At 58.9% G+C, this 16716-nt stretch overlaps 5 protein-coding genes across 5 annotated transcripts; 2 read left to right on the forward strand and 3 right to left on the reverse strand.

The window, feature by feature from the left end:
• Nucleotides 1–269: 269 nt before the first annotated feature.
• GGTG_01862 (hypothetical protein) lies at nt 270–1192 on the forward strand (the record flags this gene model as incomplete). Its single annotated transcript, XM_009219633.1, has 3 exons — nt 270–349; nt 576–718; nt 963–1192. The coding sequence occupies 3 exons, from the start codon at nt 270–272 to the stop codon at nt 1190–1192; spliced, it is 453 nt and encodes a 150-aa protein (XP_009217897.1).
• Nucleotides 1193–4227: 3035 nt separating this feature from the next.
• Nucleotides 4228–6687, reverse strand: GGTG_01863 (hypothetical protein). Its single transcript, XM_009219634.1, has 2 exons — nt 5911–6687; nt 4228–5836 (listed from the first exon to the last, which is right to left on the reverse strand). Exons 1-2 carry the CDS (start codon nt 6450–6452, stop codon nt 4777–4779), a joined length of 1602 nt encoding a protein of 533 aa, XP_009217898.1. The 5' UTR covers nt 6453–6687; the 3' UTR covers nt 4228–4776.
• A 2220-nt stretch (nt 6688–8907) lies between these two features.
• On the forward strand, nt 8908–12105 carry GGTG_01864 (hypothetical protein). Its single transcript, XM_009219635.1, has 2 exons — nt 8908–11160; nt 11229–12105. Exons 1-2 carry the CDS (start codon nt 10480–10482, stop codon nt 11352–11354), a joined length of 807 nt encoding a protein of 268 aa, XP_009217899.1. The 5' UTR covers nt 8908–10479; the 3' UTR covers nt 11355–12105.
• GGTG_01865 (hypothetical protein) lies at nt 8939–9375 on the reverse strand (the record flags this gene model as incomplete). Its single annotated transcript, XM_009219636.1, has 2 exons — nt 9143–9375; nt 8939–9048 (listed from the first exon to the last, which is right to left on the reverse strand). The coding sequence occupies exons 1-2, from the start codon at nt 9348–9350 to the stop codon at nt 8939–8941; spliced, it is 318 nt and encodes a 105-aa protein (XP_009217900.1). The 5' UTR covers nt 9351–9375.
• A 526-nt stretch (nt 12106–12631) lies between the features above and the next one.
• On the reverse strand, nt 12632–16647 carry GGTG_01866 (chloride channel protein 3). The gene is made up of 5 exons (XM_009219637.1): nt 15831–16647; nt 14192–15735; nt 13776–14108; nt 13206–13694; nt 12632–13126 (listed from the first exon to the last, which is right to left on the reverse strand). The coding sequence occupies exons 1-5, from the start codon at nt 16165–16167 to the stop codon at nt 13061–13063; spliced, it is 2769 nt and encodes a 922-aa protein (XP_009217901.1). The 5' UTR covers nt 16168–16647; the 3' UTR covers nt 12632–13060.
• Nucleotides 16648–16716: the final 69 nt, after the last annotated feature.

A 16716-nucleotide genomic window follows, 5' to 3' on the forward strand; every position in this document is an offset into this window, starting at 1 on the left:
CCGAGCCGGAGGCTCCAAGTAAGCTCCAATCCCGTCTCTGGTCGATAAAGCTGGGGTTTTTGTCCAAAGACAGCACCGGTATCAAATATACCAGGAGCACGTGCGCCGAAAGGCTATCGTTGAAGCATGGAATCCAGGAGCTGAAGGATCCTTGTATGTGGACTGGCCGCCGGCTGGTGTCCTCGAGGCGTGTGCGGGAACAAAGTAGCGCGAGTTATACGATCGGATGACGGGGCATTAGGGTTGTATTAGAAAGATATTAGCCGCGAATGGACGAGCAAGGCGGCTCGTTTAAGGAGAGGACGGCTCGGGTCGAGTCAAAGTCAGCCAAAGAGTGGCTAGAAGGAAGGTGGGTGGCGGTAGGCCTGTTTTTTGTGTCTATGTCCGTAATGGAAAGGAGCGTGGGTGGGAACACGTAGGCGACCAAAAAGATGCAAGCCAGCGTGGTCTCGGGGGGTGTCGACGAAAAGGACTGTAATGGAACCAGAGGAACCTAAGAAAAAAAGGAGTGACGGGTGAGGTCGGCAAAAACGGCCGTGAACCTCGTCCTGACTGGGTGACTAGCTCACGTAAAGATGCAGCAGGGCCAACGAAGCAGAGGGAGGGAGGGCAGAGCTGGAGGAGGGCGCGAACGAGATACATGTATACCCCGACTCCGGAGCACGTCAGGACACCCTCCCCAGGCAGCCCACCCACGACCACCCCCAGCCAAGGGCTGGTTCCTGGGCTAGCTAGGATCGAAGGGAGCCTTCCCGTGCCGAGCAGGAGGCAGCATGGCCCACAGGGCCACGGCCTTCCCTGGCACTCTGGTGGTCCAGCGTGAAGGTTTCCATCCCATCCCATCCCATCCCATCCCACCCCAGTCGGCCCAAGGCCCCCCCAGCTCTTAGGTGCCACTCGGCATGGGTGGGGGTCGCGGTCGTCAATCTGTTCTGCGAGACTCTTCGTCCTTGTGCTTGCAGGGCGCACGCAGCCCAACATCGGCCGACGGCCAGTCTCGGGAGGGCTGCCCCCGCGCACGCAGCACTTCTGCTCGTCTGCTTCCACGGCCACGTCTCCTGTGCGCAAACGACTCCAACAAATCGACTGGACGCTCTTGGTGGAGGCGCAGGAAATTGCGAAGCCAAGGCCGAGAAGGCGTGTGGGCGGACTCGATGGTGGAGGGGCAAAGGAACTGGTGACGCTCGGGTGAGTTTGCAGGCTTGCAAGGTGCCCCCCTGGCCCCCTGGCCGTCCAGACCAAGCATCACTTTTTTTTTTCCTCCTTTTTTTTTTGTTCCTGAAAATGTGGGTCGGGTTGCGGCAGGGGCGACCTCCCCTCGGCTTGGACCCGACGCCCCCCTGATAGGCCCCGGCAGGGTTCCACGACATGGCCAATCTCTGCCTCGAGCAGCGGGAAATTCTGCCGGGGACGTGCAGGCGGCTTTCCTCACCCAGCCAAACGGTCGGTTCTTTCGTAGGTAGCCACACCACAGGCCGCTCTCCCCCACTGATAGGTCGCCTGGGTGCCTCGTGCGGACATTCCGCCGGCCAGGAAACAAGAGGAGCGAGAGGAGAGAACAAAGAGAAGCGAGACAAGAGACATTAAGAACAGGCGAGAGTGCAAACAGCTGCTGGCGAGATGTGTCGGCCAGCCGAGGGCCAAGCATGGAGAAAACAAACAGTCCACACGCCAACAGAGCCGCGCGCACAGGCACGATCGGATACGGTCATCTTTGGTACCGAGATGGGAGAGGTGGAAGCACCCTCTTTGGCGGGGATGGTTGCACGTAGCAGCCGTGTGAAGACGCGTCCAGGCATTGGCGGGTTCGCGGCATCAAAGCCTGGCTGGCCGACGGGCGCGTAGGAAGCCAAGGTGCCTCGGCTGGGGTAGCCCGTCATTGATTTCCAAGCTGATGCTACTGCATTACACCCCCCAGGACGCCATCACCAACCCACGCGTAATCTCATTTCTTTGGCGTTGAGAATATCCCACCTACGCCTACACCGGCCTACCTACCTACCTCGGGGTACCACCCTACTTACATGTACCTCCCACCTGCCTCGCATCCTGCCCTGCATCCGGAGAAATAAAACCTGCAAGCCTTCTGCAGCCTGAAATGAATGCCGCGTGGGATGGATAAGGACCTGCTCGGCATCGGTCAAGAACCGACACGCCCATCCCGTCTACTTCTTTTCTCCTCTTGCTGCCGCCACCCGCGGGCAATGCACTGCCGACAAATCGCCGCGGCCTCCCGCCTGCCCCCAGCCGTCGTCTTGCTGATCGTGCGCCCTGCTTCTCTGCTACCAGTCTACTATATCGGCTTGCCATTTCTGGCATGATCCGAGGTCGGGTGCAGCAAGAGCACAACATGCGTCTGTCGTACATGAGATCAGCTAGCCCATCTTGAAGGCCGACACGAGCAGCTGTACAACGGCCTAACGGTCGGCCGAAGCAAATGGCAGAGAAGTCCGTTTGCGTGTGTCTACACAGTATACTGGGCCGGCAAGCCGGCCGGTGCAAGCGAGTTTCAGGGCTTCGCCCTGACGACAAGAGAAAAAAAACAGACTGGCAACTCCGACCGGCTCGACCTGCTTCCTGCCCGCACTGACTGCTTTGCTGCGCTTGGCCAACCATACCACACTTGACCAGTCCTGATGCAGCGCAAGGCCACAGCTCGCGTCGAACCGCTTCCATCTGCCGTCGCGGGGCGGCTTCTTGTCGGGCAGCAGCTGCGCGCGCTCATTTCTCGTGCCGTCTAATTCTCACCGCATCACAAGATCCAAACCTACTCTTCCAGGGATGGCATGGCCAGCGAATCGGGGCGTCTTTTCCCCCTCAAAGTCGTGACCAGTCTTCCCTCGTTCTTTTTTCTTACTTTTCCCTTTCTCTCCCCTGCCGATTCTTCGAGGGGGTGCTCAAGCACCCTCCGCTCACTCCTCCGCTCACTCCTCATGATGGCCAGGGGGGTTCCGTTGGGTTCCGTTGAAATTAAAACCCCACTCCACGCGATTGGCGACCAACGTGCCTAGCCCCAGCTGTAACATCTTGGCGGTCCCGGCGCGGATGAGCCACTGAGCAAAAAAGAAGAGGAGGAAAAAGAAAAAAAGAGGACGCGCCAGACAGCTGGGAAGCCCGAGCTGAGAACATGGCCCGATTGGGCCGTCGATCCCTCATGCATTGATTCCCCTGGCAATAGTGGACAAGCCCTCAAACATGGCAGGCAGGGAGGGACGACAAGCCTCAACAGCCTGCGCAATTAGTTGGCGACGCATAAACTGTGGCGTTTGAAACGAGTACGGGTCTTCGTGTTCTTGTCCCATTCAAGGCTGCTGGTGACGAACAAGGCGGACGACAAACAGGCTACGGGCCAGGCGGAGCAGCAGGAAAAGACGCAGGTACGATAATCCCCCTTTTTTTTCCCGCCTGCCAAGGGTTCCCCTCACGTTGCCGCCATCGCTGGGCACGCTGAGTTTATGACAAACAAACTCATCGGATCAAGGAAACGGACATGGACAAAGAGAGCAAAAAAAAGAAAGAGAAAAAATTATACGAAAGAAGGGAGCGGGCGGCCTCCGCCGGGATGGGCCTGCCAGTGTGGAACGGAGCTGGCCGACGGGATGCCATCCTCAGCCCAGGTGGATGTAGAACATGCACAAACGAGCTGAGAAAAAAAAAAAAAAGGCAAAAGAAGCAAAAAAATACAACTTCAGCTACAGTGACAACTCTTCTTTTCTTTTATCAACTTGGGATGGACATATGTTGCATGACGAGTTCATTACAGTATGGCACATGGGGTGAACGTAGAACAAGCAAACGTCGTGCCCCCTCACCTTCGACTTTGGCCGCCGACCACGCCCTCACACCACCCATCATGTCTTGTGTCACACCTGCCACCGTCCCCTTTCAGGTCCCGAGTCGAGAGGACGGTAAGAGAGAAAGAAAAAAAAGAAGAAGAAAAAAGTGCGACCGGGCCACATCCACGCCACCATCCGTTACCGGCTCCACGTATTGCCCCGGCCAGGGGAAGGGGAGAAGGCCCAAGCAAGAATAGACGAGCCACTAGAATCGCGATATCGACCGTTTCCCCCGATGCTCCGAGAAAATGGGCTGGGGGTGAAATCAAGGAGGGGAGGGGGAAAAGAAAAAGAAAGGAAAGCCACTTGGCCATTGGCGTGCAATAAAAACCATAAATAGCAGGAAAAAAAAAGCAACGATCGGCAGTTATCCCTTGTTCTGCCCATCGATTGGTTCACCCCTCCGGCCACTTACACAAGGAGCACGGTCAGCATGTCCGATTGGGAGATATGGCCAATCTCCAATAGAACGAATACCTAGACATGGACATAAAAACATAAAAATGAAAACCCTGTAAAGCAATGATAGAAACAATACCATCTGCCGCATAGGCGGAAAACGCCACCCGCCCCTCGGGAACCAATATCAGGCCCAAAGGGCCCCGTCCCAACTTGAAGTACGCAACAGAGTCCTCGACGCTACACGCGGCAACCTTCCTCGACATCTTGAGCATCAGCTCGGTGTTTGACCCATTCCGTGTGAGGCCGTCCTCTGCGCAGTATTAGTGACGATCTCATACGCCCCTTGTAACCCGGAACACAATGTCTCTATCCCCCACTCGACTGCCCAGCATCTGGTTCTTCTCTCACTAGTTTCTTGCTGTTCCAACTCTTCATGTCTCGGGGTATACCATGCAAGGCCGTTAAACGTGGGTAGTAATATAGCAATACCTTCGAATAGGTCGAACCCAAAAACAATACCATGTCAGACGCTACACTGTCACCTCCTTGACAGCCTAGCCGGGAAACGGTCCCCGCCTGTGCTGGACGATCGCGAAGACCTGCCGCTCCTGTAGCCCTTGGACGCCTTTTCTGTCTGTCTCTGATCGCGGCCGAAAGCTGTTGTCAGGAGGCGCACGGGCAGGCATGCGATCAGCCAGATACCGCGGAACGGCAGCATCAGTGCGACAAGGATCTGGTCGGTGGCCGACGCCAGGAGTGATGGGCGGGGCCTGCTGTTCTTGGCTGCGTGTGCCGCGAGCGCGAGCGCGTCGTCGAGCCGGCCGTCGAGCATCTGCAGACGACCGTCGAGCTGGACGGCAAGGATGGTCTGCTTCTTCTCGTATCGGCGCACCGCGCGGTTGAGTGCGTCCACCTCTGGTTGCATCTGCGACCGCGCCTCACGCAGGATCGCGTCGCGCCGCTGAGATCGCGCCTCCAAGCCCGCTGGCCCGCTGTGCGCCGCTTGCACCTGCGCCTCGTTCACTACCTGTGACTCGAGCTCTTCCACACGCGCCGCCAGCACAGCCAACTGCGTGGCGGTAACTACGGGCTCGCCGCCACCGCGGGCTCCGTTGACGGTGCCGGCCCCCCGTGAGAAATTGCTGGCGTACGGGTTCGCCAGCACAATGCGTTGCAGGTGTATGGTGCGGGCCTCAACAAGCCGCATGAGGTGACGAACGGGTCGGATCTCGGCGGCGAGCAGGAAGACGGTAAGGTTGTAGTTTGACACGAGACCCTCAGACGGCCGACTGAGTTGCGTGCGGATGCCATGGAGAATGCTGGCGCCCAGCGCGGGAGAGATGAAGCATAAAAATAGAGCCGCGATCTCGTGAAAGTAAAGTTCCCGCAACGCCGCATGACGCGTCCCCTGCGGCTTTGTTGCCGACTGTGATGCGCGCCTGTTCGGGGATTTCTCGCCGCCATCCATAGAGGAGGCATAATCATCGCCCCCTGAACCATCTTCGTCACTGAGGTCTTCGTAGTCGTGCCCGTCCACAACCTCCTCGGTAACTACCTCCTCAGCTATTCTTATCTGCTGAGCGGAGTGATACCAGCTCCTTCAAAGTACCATCAGCGCTGCCAAAGGCTGCCGTATCCTAAGCGACGGGAGTCAGGGTTTGGAGATTCATACCATGGCTGTGTGACCGTGGTATGCAAAAACACAGCGGCCAAGCCGAGCAGGAGAAAATCGGTCACAAAGGCGCTGCCGTCCTTGAATATCAGGCCGCCGAGAGCGGGAAGCAGAGCAAAGAGGAGTGGGAGAGCTTGCATATCAGGCCCGATCGACCTATCCGGCTTGTTGATTACGACCCCGGGCCTGCGGCTGGGACTGTTGAGGGCATCGAGGCTGCAGTCGGACGAAATGGCCGAGTCGCGGCGACGAGCGGTGCTACCGGGCTCGGCGGAACCCTGCTGCTCGAGCGGGGAGAGCACGGCGCGGCGGCGCAGTGAGGGCTCGGCGATAGTGGCCGCACGCCTCAGGCTGTGGCCAGGGGCTAGGGAATACGGTTGTGGTTGTGGTGGAGTAGCAGAAGTGGGCGCGGTCGAGGGGGGATGGTGGTGAGCGGGTCGCCTCCCGCCGTTCGCGGCCTTATCATAGAGCAGTGGGACATCCCTGCCGCTGGAGCCGGTCGAGTTGGTCGGCGTGCTCGCGGGATTGGTGCCGTCTGCCATGTCAGCCGCTGCTCGGGTTTGTCGTGTCGGTGGGCGGGCGCCTCTGCGACAGCATGGGAACGCGGCGGGTTTTGTCGTCTGATTTTGTCGCTGGTTTTGTCGTCTGGGCGCTCTGCGATTCTTTTTGTTTGTTGTCGCGGGGAGGAGGCGGAACGGGCGGGCGCGCCTTATTGGCGCCGCGAATCTAGGCGACCCCAAAAGCAGGCGAGTGTTTGACGTCTTTCTTGCCCAATTCACCGTCGGCTGCTGGTGGGGCGGCGAGGAGTGCTGACGCCACCAACCTTGGTAGCGTCGGGTGCCGAACCATCGTGCATGTGCATGCATTCCACAGCGAGGCACGCAAGGCAGGAGCAGAGGGGCGTCGCTTCCAGCGCCCGCATTCTGGCCTCGCCGCCGGCTACTGGAAAAGACGTGCTGTGTCTGAGATGCACATGCTCCGCACGTCGCCTGCGTGCCGGAGAATTTGGCCCTCTTTCTTGGGCCCGCACGCAACTAGCCTACATCCGCTTGTTGCTCCATCCCCGGCATTGATTACATCTCGCTGGGGTTACATCGCTGCCGTCGTTCTTTGGGACATCAGCGCATTTGGTTGGCGGAATGTGGACAGGCGGCAGGGGTGTTATGCAGTCGTCACACTTCAGGACGCCGAGGCGGCTGCAGAATGGACAATGGATTATCCAACCGTGGATGCAGACGAGTATTCATTTATCCATAAGTCAAAATGTTGGACAGGAAGATCTGGCAAGCAAGACGTAAAGCATCTCGTCGGATTTTTTTGACCTTGTCTGTAGCGCACCGATGTACATGGAAAAGAACAACTCTTTTTGAGACCAAATGATGTATTCGGCATGGTCTAATCAACGAACGGCGTGGCCATTACCGTACTTCAAGGAGAAGCCAGGCCTAGAACCCATAAATACGGCCTCTTTATTTTCTGGATGATACCTTGCTGAGCGCATAGGCCATCACATGATCTGTGGAACATACTATTTTCTTCAAAGATACATGGTTGCTTCCAAACCATGCGGTCAGATATCAGTCATTTCCGCACCTGGGGAAGACCAGACAGCGCTAGGGGACTCGGCTCGCAAGGATGGAATCTTGGTAACTCAGGGGTCAATGTGTAAATTTGGATGTGTGGCACCAGCAAATCTAGGTTCGCATAAAATAGGACAATTCACCTACTTTGCATTGGCAGTATTCTATATTCGCCATGTGCTTTGGGGCTACAGCTAGGAAGAGACCTGCAGGGGTGGTCAGCAAAAACAGCCCTGAAAGGATGTGATGTCAGCGCAGGAAGGCTAGCACGCTGGCCGCCCTGCCTTTCATCTCTGGCAGGCACATTGGCAGCCCAAGCTTGTGCATTGACATTCGAAAGGTGTGAACTGTTGGGCGAGAAGCTAGTCATGGGAGCCTTACTCGTTCGTATCTGCACACAGCACGGCACAGGTGGCTGGAGGAGGCAATTTAAAGCAGCATTCCGTGCGGGCATTACCGAGCCGCTCCACCGTCTTCCTGGCTGGGTACTTGGTGCTGGAAGCTGGAGGCTGGAGGCTGGAGGCTGGAGGCAGTGGGAAGGGAATGAGGGATGACGGCGGGCCGGTGGCGGGGAGGACACTGCTACATCCACCTAGAAGGTTGCGTGCGTGCCTTGGACACATAATTAAGACCGACTCCCTCCGCCTTTCAGCCTTCTCCCCACGCGTCCCGTCCTGGCACCGTTTCGAAGACGACGGCGACCAAATAAAAGGCGGCTGCCTAGAACACCAATCGAACCCTCGTCCCCCCGACTTGTCCTGTAGGTCACTACTGTCCCGTTTACCGTCCCCTTTCCGGCCTTCTGGGTGTTTCGAGCACCGCCCACTGTTTAGTGTATACTCGGGAAGTATACTCGGGGGGTATAACTTGGGGGCGTCGACTATAAAGACTGGGCTCGAACTAATTCACTCGTGCAGTTTGGACTGGACTGTGGGCTTTGTGGCGCGTGGACAAAGAAAGAAACCAAAAAGCAAAATAAACAAAACCGAGCTGTCTTTTCCCGAGACTCCCGTCCCAGAGCAAGCCAGGTTTTGGGGACGCACGGTCTCGGGTGCCGGGGCCTCGTCGCGCTCTCTAACCAGCCTGGTCGAAACAGCCAGCGGGTGGAAGCAAGCACAACGTCTCTGCGCTGAGTCGAGCTGAGAAAGCCCGGGGTTTTCGGGAAGCCCCGTTCGTGGGCTGCTTGGATTCCTGGTCATCTCGGGGGGTTGGCAGGCAGTCCTGTTTTGTTTTCTGTTATTGTTATCCTCCTCCCTCGCCGTCCTCGAAACTCTGTGCATTGAGGCGGTCGCCCGTATAAAACCAGACATTTACATCGGGTCTCCACTTGCACGTCGCGTGCGCGAGAGCAGCCTAAGCCCCAGGCGGCGCAGAGGCGTGCGACAATGCTGGCAGTGGCCCAAAGGGGACCCGTCACTAAGCCAAATTGGGGCTGCCCTGCCTTTTCCCTAGCCGATCTGGCCATCAGAGCGGTCCTCCAGGTGGGTGCTGCAACCGCGACCCAGCAACAGAACGAACCAACCGAACCGCTGCGTCGCTCGCCCCTTCGATTGAGCGACTGCAATTTCTCGGGCCTGCAATTTCAGCAGTCACAGCAGCAGCCCAGGCCGCGAATTTTCTGCCGCTCAGCAGCATCAATCGAAGCACCACACCACCAGCACTCAAGCTCGCACCCGAACTCGCACTCGCACTGGTTCGACCACACCAGACAAACGGCTCCAACAGCCACGGCGTCGAGGCAGCAGCTCGCACAACGGCAACACCAGCAGCAGCGGCAGCAGCAGCCAGTCTACCCTGCCCCTTCCCTGCCTCGGCTGCTCTGCGACGACGCCATCGCGAATTGCCACTCGCTGCTGCCATCGCTTCCCGCCAGGAGAAGGAGGAGGAGGAGCGCTGGGGTCGGCAGGTCGGGTCCTGCGTCCACGAGCAGAATTTCTCCCGCGCGACACAGCCGCCCTAACGACGACCACGACGAGCCGTCGCTGGCACCCCTTCGCCACGCAGCCAACCAGGCGCACCGCCGGGCACCGGCGCTGCCTTCGCCGCTAATCCTAATATCACATCTCGCTCCCGTCCCCGCCCCTAGTGGCGAGCGGCACGAGGCGCAATCCACGCTCGTGGTGCCCGCGCGCCTAGAAGGCTCCAAAAACCATTCGAGCGTCGTCAGTGAGGCCGTCTCGGCGGCCGCCACTGAAGCTAATTTCCCCCCACGGCTCCAATCGCTCCCTCCAGCCCTCGACCTGCACACCTACCCGCCCTAGGCCCCTCGCCGCCAGATCATCGCCAGCCCGCGCGTCCGGCCACCGCAGCCGCCGCGCCCGCCCACAACTTACACCATCACCACCCTCCCCATCCCTCCAACTACCCCCAACTGCCTCCTCCGCTGCAACCACCCTTCCGCACCCGTGCCGGCAGCAACTCTTCTCGTGACCGTCCCCTTCGCCCTCTTCGCCGTTTGGCCACCGGCAGCCTCTGGAACCCAGTCAACTCTACGCCTCGGTCACCCGCCACTGCCACCCGACGCCCGCGACGACCGTCCACCCCGCCGCCTCCCCCTGTTCCCCTCGCACACCCGACCCTCGACGCATCTGTCGCGACCGATCCGTCTCACTTCATCGACACTAGCGCCGGCGAGCATCCCTTGCTGACGCTCCCCGAGCAGCGCCAAACCCGCCACTCGACCTCGACCCGCGCCAGCCTTCAGGTTGAACGATCTGGCAGTGGCCGCATCAGCCTTCCACCCTCCGTCAGGCAATCATATGAAGCCTCACATCGGGCGTCTCCCATAACGCCCGAAGCTGGTCCCTCGGAGCCGAGGCCCAAGGACGCGCGAGATCGCACAACAGACTCTCCCTCAAGCCTCGGTTTAGAGGACGCGTGGAACCGAAGCCCAGTGCGGTGGCAGTTCCCCACGCTTCCGCCTAGTGACCTGAACCACGAGCATTACGCCGTCACAGGGACACTGGATAAAGGAAAGGGAAAAGCAGTCATGCCACCCGAAGAGGAAGATGAAGCCGCGAGGCAAGCTGCCAGGCAGTCGATGCAGCTACCTCCCAGGGATCATGACCTGGAGAGAGGTCCGGATATCCTTCCCGGTGCCGGGGCGATGAGTAATCAGCGGCACTCGACTGTGTCGATGCCCGATGGCATAGGGTCCGCCATCTCTTCGTCTGACTCCTCGATAATGGGCGATCCAGACCAGGAGGCCGGAGCAGGCGAAGAGTGGGGGCCACAGCACCCCTGCTTTCCGCACCTCAACCCCCATGTTCCCGTGGGATCGCCAGAGTATGTCAACACGCGCATCATCCGGATACGGAGGGATTGGCTCCTGGAGGGCGACCTTGCCCCGACCTTCTCAAATCTGTACCCAGAGATACTCGACCCGGCTGGTCTCACAGAGCAGGAGTTCCGGCGTGTCGTTGACAAGCTCAACAGCGAGCTGGTGCCGATATTCAATCCATACAGCTGGAGAAATATTGTGGACGGCGTCTTGGGTGTCGCCACCGGCTGGTTGTGGGAAGACTTCGGTCTCACTGGCGCGAAGATGCGTCTGAGCAAACTGGAGCGTTGGATCGAACAATGGAACGAGGACATGGAAAAGACAGTTGGGTCTGACGAGGCAGGCATCGCGCCCAAGATCATGCCCCTGCGCCAGACCGCCTATATGACGGTGAGTGATCCACCGACTATGCTCTCCACCTGTCGTGCCTGCTTACTGACTAGTGCCTGCCATGATAGCTCGACATACAAATTGGCGACCCCGAGATCGCTCCAGCCCCAAGCACACCGACAGGGTCACGATCTGGCCTCCCGCCGTTGGAGATTTCTAGCCCTGAGCTCGAGCCCGATGCCCCAGAGCCATGACAACGTGTGCCGTATGCAGGCCGCCTATCCGGAACCATCGGACATGTGCAATATCTGTCCGAGAGATAAAGTGCAGTCACAGAAGCTATCACCAAGCCGATATACCCATACATATCCACCACTAATAGCCCACACAACCACACATACGATTCCTACCGAGATACCCCCAGAATTGCGCGCAAATCATGCACGCAGTGCCTTTCAATATGTTTATTACATTCTTCTTGGTTACTATTGACTGTACACACTGCTCTTCGAGCCATGTTTCTCTTTTCCCCGCCGTATTGTTCTTGCTTGATGGCTACTTCGCCTATAGAGACTTTTTGCAGTTGCCCAAACTCGTTACTTTTGCTAGCCAACATTGAGACAGTCACGAGCAGGTGTTCTGTGTTACAAGGCGTATATCGCGATCGCGCCCCGGAGTAACCTATTATTGTCTTGGTCACTTCCGGGTTGACTATGTATTACTTCCATGTTGGCAATTTTCGGCTCCTGTTTTCTTTACTATTTGACGCAGTGAGGGGAGACGACGTATCAATTCAAGCGGCGATGCCGTATCTGCTCTCCTCACCTTTCTTTTTGTTTTTGGATCATTCATCTCAATTTTGATATATTTATCCCAGTTTCCATTTTGAATCCGCCCAAGAGTCCCGACCGGCTCCGGTGTCTCCCTCTGGGGAGAATCAAAAGAGAGAGAGAGAGAGAGAGGCGTGTGCATCAGAGTACACGGGAACAACCCATTTGTGCGCTTTCAAGTCTGTCCCGTCCTGCTCATGACGTGCCACAGGCCCGGGCCCGGGCCCGGGTCCCTGCCGCGTCTGCATGCATGTGTTTAACGTGCTCTGCGTGTCATGGCCCGCACCACCGATCGGCTCAGGTTTCACAGCATCTGACCAGCTAGTCCCCTGCATTCTGGCAGTTGGAAACCCGCAGGCTCAGAAAGAGGTGCAAGGAAAATGGCAGCCTCGGCACTCGACAGGTACAACGGCAGCATCATCTCTCAATGCCCGGATCGGCATCTCGCCATGTCCTGTTGTAGGCCTGGGGCTGGGGCACACCTTTACAAAGAGCGTGTTCGATAGGTAGCCAGACTGCGCATTTCGCTTGCCATGGTGGTACCAGACGCCGTCGCGGCGCCCGGGGTTCCCCCTGCCACGTTGGGGGGGGGGCCACGTCGAGGCCAGCGTCCCCGGTCCAGTACTCGCATATTGGCGATCCATATCACATCATCCAGTTCGTCACATGAATTCGCAGCACGCGCAGGACGCGCAAATAAGCGGGCAAGACAAACCAACGAGTAGATGGCATAGCAGTACTAGACTGCCCCGATCTGTCGACGGTGGGGATTATGCAAATGGAAAACCTCATCCCCAGCCAAGGTAGCGAAAATATGCCAACCCACCCAGACAGACCACCCAAACCACAAGACCACACGCAGCAGTGCTATAGGATCCAAGGTGGAACACAAAAAGGCGCAGAAACAAATGCAATGAATAGATTTGCAAAAGAAAATAGGGCGCAAATGCACAACAGACATGCTGGCATATGCGCAAGATGAGGCTAGTGCGATGCAGAACATATACAAACACACCCGCCCCGGTCATACAAGCGTTTCTCGTCCATAAACAGACCAACAGAAACCCCTTTTATAGCCGAAGCAAGGTAAAACAGGAAAAGGAGATACGAGAAAAAAGAGAAGCGGCGAATCATGCATCATGGTTCTCATGGTTCTCGAGATCACGCATGTATTTGACGAATGTTTTTTTGTGCGCCTGTGTTGGGGCCATGTTAGAAGGTGCCGCCAGAAACATATATGACGGGTATTTCAAAAGGGCAACTGGACAGACATACCACAGCCACGAACTTGCCGTCACGGAGGACGCAGATATACCGCAGGCCCAGCTTGACAAAACACTCATACACCAGGTCCAGGGGTGACTTGATATCGAGGGCCACGGGTGCCGGATCGATGTAGCGCGTGAAATCGGTCGGGTCGGTGAGTCCGTCGTCCGAGTCGTCGATGCTGGGAATGTCGGCCATTAGGCACAGGCTCGACGCCTCGTCCTCGAGTTGGTCCAGGGCAAACTCGAGGTCCGGCGCTGGGATGAGTCCGACGAGGACCTGGTCGCGCACGATGGGCAGCCCGCCATCGATCTCGCCCGCGCGGTGTAGGATCTCGAGTTTCTTGCGGAGACTGGTAGCGCGCACGAGCGGCGAGTTGGTGATGTCGATAATGCGCTCACGCCGCACTCGGGGCACGAGGGCGCCAAGGTCTGACGTGAAGATGGGTTTGTGCTTGTTGTTTAGGAACGGGTAAGAGTTCATCTCGGTCAAGAGATCCTACCACGCAGCGCCGTTAGTTCCTAGACATAAATCTCCCTCCGCCCGAGACCATCGACCAAGTGAGCGCGTTCAACTTACGTATATGCTGAGCGGCTCTATAGCGTCCGCAGTCCACTTCGCAACCAGGATGGCCAGCGAGAAGGGCAAGACGTAGTCGAGGCTACCAGTCAGCTCAAACAGGATGACAGCCAGGGTAACCGACAGCCGGGTCACACCGCACATGGTCGACCCGGCCGCGATGAGACCATAGACGCCGGGCTGAATGCAGCCGGCATCGCCAATGCGGGCACAGCTGCCCCAAACGGCCCAGTTTGGGGTGCTGAGGACCAAGTACTGTGCGGCATGTCCTATCAGCCGCCCAAGAAGGCCTCCAACAACCATGGACGGTACGTAGATGCCGGCCGGAACTTTCTGTATAAGCGGTAGTGGATAGACGATGGGGTTAGCGCTGTCCCTGCCCGACGGCTCCCCGGCGGACCAGTGTTTCTACTCACGATACCAAAGGTCACAATGGTTAGGATCCCCTTGATGAGAAAAGCGCTAAACAGCTTGAGAGCGATGGCCGGAATTTCTTCACGACTAGTGGGGCAAATCCCAAGTTGGTCGAGATTGTCGTCCTTGGCGTCGCAGGGAGCGGCGAGGTTGTAGAGCAGCTTCGCGACGGGCAGCTTGGTCAGCACGTTCCAGTAGCCGACCATGCCGGTGATGGTGGCCACGAGGACGACCTCGAGAAGGGGATGGGCGCGGATGACGGGTATGCGGCGGAACGTCTCGGCCCACTTGCGCGAGGCCTTGATGAACAGGGCGCCAGCTGCGCCGCCCAGTACGCCGACGGCGATGAAGGAGCCGAGCTCAAAGTACTCCCAGTCAAGCTTGTACTGAACTTGGAACATGACGATCTTGTGAGTGCCGTACGGGTTCAGAAACTTGAGCGTCAGGGCGGCCGTAATGCAGCAGAAAAAGGTGCGGAAGAGAGTCTTCGCCGGGAAGAAGTAGGCCACCTCCTCAAGCCCGAAGAGGACACCTCCCAGAGGCGCACCGAAGGCGACAGCCACACCAGCGGCGGCAGCGGCAGAGAGGACCTCACGGCGCTTGCCGTCGTTCTGGTCGTACTTGGAAAACAGGCGGCAAGCGATGTTGCCGACGCAAGTGGCGATGTGCACGTAGGGCCCCTCCTTTCCTAGGCTCAGGCCCGAGGCTACACTCAGGATCAGGCCAACAGTCTTGACTAGGAGGGTCTTCAAGCCCAGAAAGCCGTGCAGGACGAAGCCGCTGAGGATTACGCGCACCTCGGCCACGCCGCTGCCGGCGGCCGAGTAGTATATCATGGGAGGGTCCGAGGCCGGCTCACCGGCGGGCGGGTGCTGGCTCGGGCTGTGGGACGAGTCGGGACTGGGGCTGCCTTCGGTGTTGTGGTCGTCGAACTCGATGGTGCGGGCTCTCTCGGCTGCCAAGTTCTCGTCCAGGGTGGTGAGGCGGTAGGCCGAAGGCACTACCGTCTTGGTTCGCAGGGTCATGAGGCAGGACACGGTGGCCAGGAGCACGACGGCGACGACGTAAACGACGTAGTCGGTGGCCAATTCGCCCAGGAGGCTCCCGCCGAGGACCTCACCCCACATGCGAAAGTCGGTGCAGGCCCCGTGGGGGCAGCAGGCCTTCTCGCTCAGGAGCCAGCCCCGGGCGCAGTAACCGTCCTTAAAGTCGAATATTGTGGACTCGGTGACGTTGACGACGTAGGCGAGAACGGCAACGACAAAGCCGACCACGGCGCTGAGGATCCAGCCCTGGGCGCCGTCGAAGAGCACGTAAACGCGCCCCCAAAAGTCCTTGCGGCTGCGCAGGGCCTTGACGCGGTAGGCATCGGCGATGCTGTCGTGGACCCAGTCGGTCGAGGTGAACTGGTCGTACCAGACGCGGTCTTCGGGGAGGGCGTAGCCTTTGGAGGCGGACGAGGACTCTTGCCTGTCGGCGAGGGCGTGCATCAGGCGCTGGGTGAGGGAGCCGCCGCGGCTGTGGTGGCGCGAGTGCAGCACGCTTCCTGCACGGCGGATCGGCTACATGGTTAGCGGCACGGGTCTCTCGGAGGGAGCCTCGCTCGACCTTATTCGGCCTTGGGGGAGGGGAGGGGCGCACCGGCAAAGCTGGGGTTGCGGGACAGGTCGGGCCTGCAGTTCGCGTCGTGGGTGCTCTGGATGCGCATGCGCGGGCGGGAGCCGCCCAGCAGCGAGGTCCTCTCGTCGGGTGGCTGGTCCGAGAAAGAGCCGCGACGGCTTCCGTGCCTGCTGCCCTGAATGCTGCCCCCGTGGTGGCGTGGGCGCCTAACCGACGTCGGCGACGGGGGCAGCGATATGGTGGGCGGCGGCCTCTGGCCATCCATGTCGGCGGGGCCTGCGTCTTCGGGGTTCTTCTGGATGGGGTCGTCGGCGTACGTGATGTGAGTGCCGTACCCTCGGCCCCTCCGGTCTGGCATTGTGTGCTGGCGGCAGGCTGGTGTCGAGGCCGGGCTCGGTGTGCTGGCTGTTGTGTCGGCTGCTGTGTCGACTGCTGTGTCGGGAATCGGGAATCGAAACCAACAGTTCAGGCGCGTTGTCGTTGCGGCCTTGATTCGGGCGCCAGCTGGGTGGGGCGGTGGTCCGCGATTGGCAAGGTCAGGGTCCGGGCGACAGCACGCTATGACAAGTGAGGGCGAGGTCCCTGGGCGGGCAGGTACTACTACCGGTCACCCACCCACCCAGCTTGGTGATCTGCTGGTTGCAGGCTGCGGCCCAGCTATATCGCTAGCGCTCACCCACCCAAGACATCATCATGCTGGTGTCACGGCCACGATCCACCTGCAACACATGTCACATGCCTCGGGTGAGCGGGTCGGAGAAGCAGGTAAATCGAACAAAGAAACGGAATGCAAAGATGCTGCCTCGGGGGTGTTTTAGTTGCTGTTTTTATTGCCATCGCCATTTCGTCCGAGCGGTTCGCGGAAGCACGGCAAGCGCACGAGTCGCTGTCAACTATAGCCCAAAAA

Source organism: Gaeumannomyces tritici (genome assembly GCF_000145635.1).
Source record: "Gaeumannomyces tritici R3-111a-1 unplaced genomic scaffold supercont2.1, whole genome shotgun sequence".
Taxonomy (NCBI): domain Eukaryota; kingdom Fungi; phylum Ascomycota; class Sordariomycetes; order Magnaporthales; family Magnaporthaceae; genus Gaeumannomyces; species Gaeumannomyces tritici.

What these genes read in the sequence shown, in the direction of transcription:
- GGTG_01863 (XM_009219634.1), bottom strand. Translation starts at nt 6,452, where the DNA reads ATGGCAGACGGCACCAATCCCGCGAGCACGCCGACCAACTCGACCGGC. An exon ending in ACCACGGTCACACAGCCATG is followed by an intron (nt 5,837 to 5,910) that starts GTATGAATCTCC and finishes GGTACTTTGAAG; the next exon opens with GAGCTGGTATCACTCCGCTC.
- GGTG_01866 (XM_009219637.1), bottom strand. Translation starts at nt 16,167, where the DNA reads ATGCCAGACCGGAGGGGCCGAGGGTACGGCACTCACATCACGTACGCC. An exon ending in CCATTGTGACCTTTGGTATC is followed by an intron (nt 14,109 to 14,191) that starts GTGAGTAGAAAC and finishes CCGCTTATACAG; the next exon opens with AAAGTTCCGGCCGGCATCTA. An exon ending in TAGAGCCGCTCAGCATATAC is followed by an intron (nt 13,695 to 13,775) that starts GTAAGTTGAACG and finishes GCTGCGTGGTAG; the next exon opens with GATCTCTTGACCGAGATGAA.
- GGTG_01864 (XM_009219635.1), top strand. Translation starts at nt 10,480, where the DNA reads ATGCCACCCGAAGAGGAAGATGAAGCCGCGAGGCAAGCTGCCAGGCAG. An exon ending in GCCAGACCGCCTATATGACG is followed by an intron (nt 11,161 to 11,228) that starts GTGAGTGATCCA and finishes CTGCCATGATAG; the next exon opens with CTCGACATACAAATTGGCGA.